Genomic DNA, 8640 nt, shown 5'->3' on the forward strand with positions numbered 1-8640 from the left:
GGCAAGGCGGGGGGGGGGGATAATCCACCGAAATGACAAGCTGCATAAGAAATTATTCAAGGCCCTTTTTTTTTTTTTTTTAATGAAATAAATCACTATGTTTCAAGACTTGAACGTTTTCCGAGTTGTAGTAGTGGGCTTGAATTTTCAATTTATATCCAATCAGGCCTGGTGTACATTTGTCGTGTGTTGGGGGTTGACTGCGGAGAAGGGACCCGTCGGTGTGCAGTCAATCTGAAATGTTGCTAAGTAACAGCAATGGCAGACAAGGTGGTGAAATGAATGTGATGTAGCGGTGTGTGCAAATCCCTGCTTCTAACACGGTATCTTTTCTTTTTTTTTTTTCCACCCGACCCCCCCCCCCCCCCACCCCCCTCTCGCTCCCCTTTTTTCTCTTCTGTAGGTCCCTCGGTGGAAGATGTGCAAAGCTGCAAAGATTTGCCACTGACGAAAAACATCCACAGTCATGGCATTTGTATACGTCTTTATAAGGATATCGCCGTGATTTCCGACATTCCTGGTGTTACGATATTACCCGGATTCCCGTTAAGTATGCACAGTGTTTCACCGCAGCGTTGACTGTGTCCGCCGTCACAGTCACGGATCAAATTTTTTTGATATCTCGGAAGTGCAAAGCAGATGACCGAGTGGACATTTGTTTCTCCGTAGCGCTGCTGAGCATTACGAGGGGATCCGAGTATTGAACATGACTCATGGGGAGGAGCCTGGCCCTGAAACACACAAGGATTCAGCTGTTTTAACTTATCTGGAAGGTTTACTGATGCATCCAGTGGTGGCCGGGCCTGGGGCCATGGCAAGCAGGAGGTCCGAGGCCGCCCACAGCAACCAGGATCAGGGCGACAAGGCGGGAGCGACATTTCAACTGCCGACTCTTGGCCCGACTGCTCCCAAAGTCGGAAGCAACGGACCGGCTTCACAGCACCTGAAGAAGGCGCGGCTGCTGCGTTCGGGGGCGTGGAATGATCCCGGGAACCAGCGTTTGAGTTCACCGCCGGTGGAGCTTAACGGGCAAGGGGTGGGGCTTCAAAATGGGTCACGGGAGGGTTCTCCTCACGGCGGGGAGAGTACGCTTTTGGCGTCACTGCTTCAGTCGTTCAGCTCACGACTTCAGAACGTGGCGATGTCGCAGCATAGTAATAAACCGCCCAGCGAGTGCTCGTCTCCGTGCGGCGCCCCGCCGCCGGACAAAGATCCGCCCCCCGTTTATGGGACGGCGTCAAGTCGCTTGAAGGGTTTAATGAGAACAAGTAAACTTCAAAATCACAGCAAAACCCCGTACAGTCGTCGTGGGAACAGTCACGACAGACCGCCGGAATCACCCCGGGCGGCACACAGCGCCACGCCCCCCTCCGCAACCACCGCTTCCGAATCGGTATCCTGCGCAGAGCGTTTGAAGGCCGTTGCTAACATGGTGAAAATACGTTCCAGCCCCGCGCCTTCGCCTAAACCAAGCGTCGCCTGCAGTCAGCTCGCCCTTCTGCTGTCCAGCGAAGCCCATCTCCAGCAATATTCCCGGGAGCACGCGCTCAAAGCTCAGCTCTCCGGAAGATCTGCCAGCGAGAGACTCGCCGCCATGGCAAACCAGCAGCACGGCCTGGAAAAAATACCCGGGAACATACCGGGAACGTCAGAGACGCTAAGCTCTGCGAATGTCATCCCAACATCAAACACGGTCTCTCGAACAACCGTGTCCAGTCCACGGAGCCCCGCTTTGCTGTGTGACCACACCCGAAACTCGTCCCCCACGCCGCCGCGCAATCTAAGCAACATTCCCGGCCAATCAACTCGGGAAAAACGAAGCTTCGACTCGCGTCCGACTCGTCCGCCGCAAACATGTAGCAGTTTACTGTTGCTGCTACTCAACAATCACAACAACCAGAAACAACTCACGAAAAATGGACATCTGGAGGACGGCTACGGCGTTCTGCCGCCGAGCGGATCCTCGTCCGTTACGTCAGACAGCGAATCCTCCACGCATGAGAAGACCCTCACCAAGGACAGCAGCGACGCGGAGAGTTCCTACTCGAGCTGCTCTCCTATGGATCTTTCCATGAGAAACCGGGCCAACAAACAAGACAAGGGACAAAGTCTTCCCATTCCTTGTTCCTCCTCCGCATCCTTTTCCTCGTCCAATGCGACGACGTACGGCGATACGACATTTTCACCGCCGCCCATTCTTGCGTCTTCTGCATCTTCCTCGTCTGTATCGACGTCCCCTTTGGAGAAACTAACTGAATCCTTAATTAAAAAGTGGAAACCTGATCCGTCGGGAATAAACACAACGAAGATCAAAGATCATGAAATGAACTCAGACCTGAAATCCAAGTCCAAGGTCACATTAATGCAGCTTCTTCTCGAGCGCAGAAATAACGACGTAGCTAATAAGGCGACAGATAAGGAACTCCCACTGGATATCACGATGGCTACGATGTCTCGGAGTCAACCCAAAGGACTCGTACCCTGGGAGGAGTCTCGGACAAAAAGCCCAATCGACAAACCCGTAGTCCCGGCACCGCCGCCACCGTTTGCGCTCAGTCGAAGTGGTGCGTTGTCCCCGTACCCTCCATCCCCTCAGGTGCAGTCCGGTCCGTTGGATTTGTGCAAGTCTAAAGTCTTCCCTGCTGAGAAGGCTAAAGAGCCGGCCTTCAGTGCCAGTAAACTGTTACAAAATCTGGCTCACTCTGGGATTGCTTCATCGTCTCCGCCAATCCCATGCGCCAAAGCGTTGGGTCCGGACCTTGATACCGGCAGACCCTTATCCTCGTTAGAAAGACTCAATGCTCCGGTCAACAGAACCACACCCGTTCCGCTTTCTGAAGGCACACCTTTAAACCGACATGAAACGTTTCCTCCTTCTTCGCAGATCGAAAACCTTTTGGAGCGACGCACTGTTCTGCAGCTCCTCCTGGGGTCGGGTTCGAATACTTCGTCAGTGCACCGCAAGGACATACCGGTCGGGATTAGTCGGAGTGCAGACTCGGAAGGCGTTACCAATGACGGCAGTCCCGGGATCTCAAACATCTGCGACAGCTCACCCATTCCGACAGTTAACGTGAGGGTGAAAACGGAGGAAGTGGCACCGTCTCCGGCTGAGATCTTTATCGGCAGAAAGAGACGGAGCAGCTTTGAGAAACAAACCCCCCCACCTGATGATCAGGCGGACTTAAAAGCAAAACATCGACCGGTGGAAGTCATTGCGAAATACGGTTTGCTTAGCCAGTTGCTTAAACAACAAACCGCTACTTATTACAGTAGCGCCGTTGTGCAGACCGAGTCCCAACCGAGGTCGGTCAAAGAGGAAACTAAAGACTATCCCAGTCCAAGTCCCAAGAAAAGACATCTGGGATCGGATCCGACTGACGCATCGACCAATACCGGCTCTCCGAGAACCTTTGAAAGGGGCAACACCATGTTTGCCTCGTCCGGCGTCCAGGATGAGCCTGAAAAACCGAGGAATCTCAAGGAAGAGGATCTTCCCACCAGGAGCCCACCGGGAGAACCCTTTCCCCGAGAGAGTCGGGGGTTCAATGTTCTGAAACAGTTACTCCTCTCCGACAACTGCCTGAAGGAGTTATCCCAGGAGTCCCGCGGGGGACCGTCCATCCTGCAGACCAACGGCAGAGCTAACGGTAGCCTCATCGGTCAACCCGCCCAGAACCACAACTTCCTTCATCTGCCCAGCTGGCACCCCCATGCTTCGGTCAACTCAGGGCTTCCAAGTCATGTCAGAACATTGTCTGCCCCTCCTCCGGTAGGCGACGGCCCCCGAGGTCATCATCCGACACAAAAACGGGACCCACCTCATCTGGTCAAACAGGAACCGGAGAGTCCCGTCCGATGGAGTAGTCAAGGGAACGATGAGGACTCAAACCCGGACTCTCCTCGCCTGTCCCGTTCTAATCCCATCCTGTACTACATGCTCCAGAAGGGCAGCGTTCAGTTAAGAAAGGAGTCGAAGGACCAAGCGCACGGAACTCGGACTACGGTCCACGTTAAGGAAGAACCGGTCGGCGATGTTCATGTCTACGAACAAAGTCTGAGCTCCACGCCGCAATCGCCGACACACCGCCATGACAAGCACAGCCAGGAGAAGCGGAGTCTGAGTCACGAATAGACGCAAAAAAAAAAAAAGTCACATTTTTTAATTTCTGTCCTTCATTACCGCAAAAACGGGTGCGTCTTTTGCTAAACGTTCGATTTGAATCGCCCACACGACGCACAAAGTTAACTAAAACTCTGCAGAATAAGCTTTTATTTTGAAGAGCATTAATTTCACCGCAGTTCTTATCCGAGGCTTTTCATTGGTTGAATAAATCCTCATTGTCAAGCATAAAACATTTAACTAGAACATTTCAAACTCAAATTTATTATTCATGACTCCAAAAATAGTAACACTCTGTTCGGCGGACATGTTTTATTTTTATTTTTCGCCATCAAAACACGCTAACAACGCTAACTAAGAGTGCCATTAACGTTTTTATAGTAGTCACAAGTGTCGAAATTGACGGAAAAAGGAAGGCCATGAATGTTTCGGTTATTCACTCAAAAGTGTAAAACAACGGCAACGGAGTGAGACACAATGTTTTTGACTTTTTTGTTTTTATTTTGATTTATTTTTCGAACGGTGCAAATTCAGGGAAGTGGGAAGTGTTTGCGGATTGGTGCGGTTCCTAGCTACCTAGCCTTAGCGGTGGTGCTTTCAAGCTCTTCTGGAAAAGAGGTTTCTGGAAAAAGAAAAAAAAAAAAAAAGGTCTGCAGGAGTCTTGTCAAATTTAAGCTTACCACCGACACCCCCCCCTCGTGCCCCCCCTCAAATGGAACGCACCATTTATATTTGTGCACACAGCGTTTGAATATCAAGCACATTGGCTTTGTTTCTTGATTATTTTATATGAAGGAGAAGACCGGCCCTCCTTGTCCTTTACACAATAATTCAATGGCATGTGGTTAAAAAAAAAAAAAATGTCAAGTGTTATCTGTTGGCAATTTTTGACAGCTCGTGACCCCCCCCTTTCTCCCCCCCCCGCACCTCTTCCATTTCTTAACTGTTGTGGTTTATGAAAACGTATGTGGCTGTCTATTGATTCATTTTAAAATTAAAAAAAAAAAAAAAAAAAACGAAGTGCATGATAACGACGAGAAGACGGCGGGTACATCTTTGTTCTGAAAAAAAAAAAAAAACAAAAAAAAAACACAGATTGTACTGTATTCTTTTCATTTCAACTTCACTTGCTGCTTTATCCAACTGAGTATTGTGATCTTTTACTACATCTGCATATTATTATGAATACATTTTCACAATGGTTAAATGTATTTGTGTAAATAGTACTTTCAGTATGAAAGATGACTATTTTGTAATGTTTAAGCAAAGATATGACCCTAGTTTTTAATGCCCTGATATGTAAATATGAATTCTATGCGTACAAGTGTACATACAAAGGCAAGAGGATGATATATCCTTTTTTTTTTGTTTTTTTTTTTTTTTTGTTTTTTTTTGTTTTTGCTCGAATGGTTTGTTCTTTGCATGTGTCTCTATGTGGTAAATGATAATCTATCCTGCACTGTGTTGTGTACTAATGTCCGACTCTCCTCACTGCTGCCTGTTGCATGCAGACGCATGGGAACTACCTTTGTATCCCGATTGGTGATGATGATGATGATGATGATGATGCGGGGGAAATGTTAAGTCTTAAAAAAAAAAAAAAAAAAAAATTGCGCTCTTTTTTTTTTTTTTTTTTTTTTTTTTTTAAATTTAATCACACCGAAAGGTTCTTTGAGAATCTGAATGGTCCTTAAATAACCACAGACTGTTGAACCAGTTGATGAAAATGTGTGAAGAATATAAACGTGAATATTTTTTTCTGTTACTGGTTAACAAAAGCTCTGTGAAAGGGCTATAGTGGGGGAAATTGACGTACAATCATAGATCTGCATTGTGCATCGAAGAATTTGTAGCAGCAAATATTTAAAAGATTTTTTTTTTTTTTCATGTGAAGACCAGAAGCATAATTTCATTTTATATGTTTTCATTTTTTTTTTTTTTTGGTGTTCATTTGCACTGATATCTCTGAAATAAAGTTGTAAAATGCATGACCTAGTTCAATGTCTTCCTCTTTTTCTACGTCGCCTTTCAGACCTCGGGGGGGTCTTGATCAAGAACTGGCATTGAATGTAGGCTGCATGGTGGGCAAGTGGTTAGCACGCAGACCTCACAGCTAGGAGACTGGAGTTAAAAACTTACCACTTCCACACTGAATGAGAGGACTCATTTTTTTTCCCATCGGATCTCAGTCATGACTGAGTAGCGAGTTGAGAATTTTCAATTATTTTTTTTTTTACTCATAATAGGCCACAGTCAACCACAAAACAGCCGTTTTTTTTGCAGGCCATTCATACTGTCTGTCAAACATTTGCAGCATTTCTTGGAATTCATTCATCGTTCACTCTGTGAAGTTGTGGAATTACCGTTTGTGACACGTATTTTCTTGCAGGCCATTCATACTGTCTGTCAAACATTTGCAGCATTTCTTGAAATGAATTCTTTATTTTTAGATGATTAGCCACTGGTTAATTGGCGACTCCAAATTGTCCATAGGTATGAATGTGAGTGGGAATGGTTGTTTGTCTATATGTGCCCTGTGATTGGCTGGCCACCAGTCCAAGGTGTACCCTGTCTCTTGCCAGAAGACAGCTGGGATAGGCTCCAGCAACCCCTGTGAACCTTGTGAGGATAAGCGGTAGAAAATGAATGAATAATATATATAATATATAATATACCATAAAGGAAATATTGCACCATTGTTCACTCTGTGAAGTTGTGGAATTGCCGTTTGTGACACGTATTTTTTTGCAGGCCATTCATACTGTCTGTCAAACGTTTGCAGCATTTCTTGAAATGAATTATTTATTTTTAGACTATTAGCCACTGGTTAATTGATGACTCAAATGAATGAGAGTGTGAATGGTTGTTTGTCTATATGTGCCCTGTGATTGGCTGGCCACCAGTCCAGGGTGTACCCCACCTCTCGCCAGAAGACAGCTGGGATAGGCTCCAGCAACCCCTGCAACCCTTGTGAGGATCCTCCAGGTGCTACGTTTGAGTCCCAACACAGTAAGTCGGGGGGGCCTCTAGCCGTTAGATCATGAGCTGACCAATCACAGCGGAGTGGATGTGCTCGGAGGAAGGAAATACACTGGAATAGGTGCAGATTCTGGAAGATCTACAAAGTTCGAGGGTTGAAATATGAACCTAATAGGTCCCTTTAGTGAAACTCAGTGATTATTATCTAAAAAGCACATCTGCATCTTGATTAAAAGTGAGGCTTGTGGAAGCTTAACGTTAACAAAGACAGGAAAGACAGGAGGAGGACACATGGAGGTCACCAGATGTACCGTGAAGGCCCAAGGATGCGCCTCATAAAACTTAATTCCGACCCCAAAACAAACATGTAACTGTAAAAAAAAAAAAAAAAAAGTAAATACATGTGTTGTTATTTAGCGGCCAATCGACAAAAGCGTGCATTCATGAGACTTTCAGCATCCAAGTTCAAGCTTCATGCTTTGAAAAGGAAATCCAGTCAGCAAACAAACGTCTTTTTGTCTGAAAACAGCAGTGACTTCCTTTTTTTTTTTTTTTTTTTATTTAATCTTCCCCATGACTGAGTGCACTCTCTTTAAACTCCCAGTAACCTTTCTCCTCTGTCAACTTCTCCGTTTCAAGATGCTTATCAAGTCTGAACCACCGGTAACCTTTGGATTTCCTCTAATTGCTCAAGTTCTTCAAACAAAGGAAGGAGCCACAAGTTTAACCCGAGGTCAGCGTGTAAACCAGAGACAGTCGTTTGTCTGTGTGGACTCCTTCCTTTCTGACCTTGGCTCCAGCCTGATGCATGTGAGCCCACCGGGCCACCGTCCGTAAGATAGCATCTATTGTGATTATGCTATATAGGTCAGTAAATGTAATCAAATGGTAATGGTTGAATTTCATTTGAACATGCATCAGATTACAATTGAATGCATCACATAATCAGTTCACAGTTCCACATGTCCAAAAGGAGTAGGAAGAAACAAAGCTTATTAAATCCTACCCCTCCATCTGGTACTTTTACAATCACTAACTGTTACATTTGTTCACTTCCTGCTTTCCTAATACAGGGCACATATAGACAAACAACCATTCACACTCACATTCATTGCCAATTAACCTAGCATGTTTTTGGAATGTGGGAGGAAACCGGAGTACCCGGAGTAAAAAACCCACGCAAGCACGGGGAGAACATGCAAACTCCACACAGAGATGGAATTGAACTCGGGTGTCCTCGCTGTGAGGCCTGCACGCTAAGCACTCATCCACCATGCAGCCCCTCACTAAATAAGTGATGGCTGTTTCGTGGTTAACTGTGGCCTATTAGGAGTAAAAAAATATTGAAAATTCTGAGAAGCTCCTCTCATTTGGTGTGGAAGTGGTATGTTTTTGGATCTTTTGTCCTTCCCCACAAGTGTTAAAACCCGTGTTTAGAACAAAGAAGAGGGGGAGGGATGACTGTATAATAATATTATAATTAGAGTCAACTGTTTTAACTGTATTTAAAAGTATTTTTAATAACACTAATGGCTTGT

At 45.9% G+C, this 8640-nt stretch overlaps 1 protein-coding gene across 2 annotated transcripts in view; it reads left to right on the plus strand.

The window, feature by feature from the left end:
- The window catches only part of nrip1b (nuclear receptor interacting protein 1b), a 57063-nt gene extending 51286 nt beyond the window's left edge, over positions 1-5777 (plus strand). For both annotated transcript variants that reach the window (XM_058088284.2, XM_058088282.2), the window contains one exon: positions 404-5777. In XM_058088284.2, the coding sequence (XP_057944267.2) occupies positions 707-4135 (3429 nt within the window). In that variant the 5' untranslated portion in view covers positions 404-706 and the 3' untranslated portion in view covers positions 4136-5777. The remainder of the gene's footprint in view (positions 1-403) is intronic.
- The last annotated feature ends 2863 nt before the right edge of the window (positions 5778-8640 follow it).

This window comes from Doryrhamphus excisus, linkage group LG21, assembly GCF_037039965.1.
Source record: "Doryrhamphus excisus strain RoL-2023G ecotype Guam linkage group LG21, RoL_Dexc_Guam_v1.1, whole genome shotgun sequence".
NCBI classification, from domain to species: domain Eukaryota; kingdom Metazoa; phylum Chordata; class Actinopteri; order Syngnathiformes; family Syngnathidae; genus Doryrhamphus; species Doryrhamphus excisus.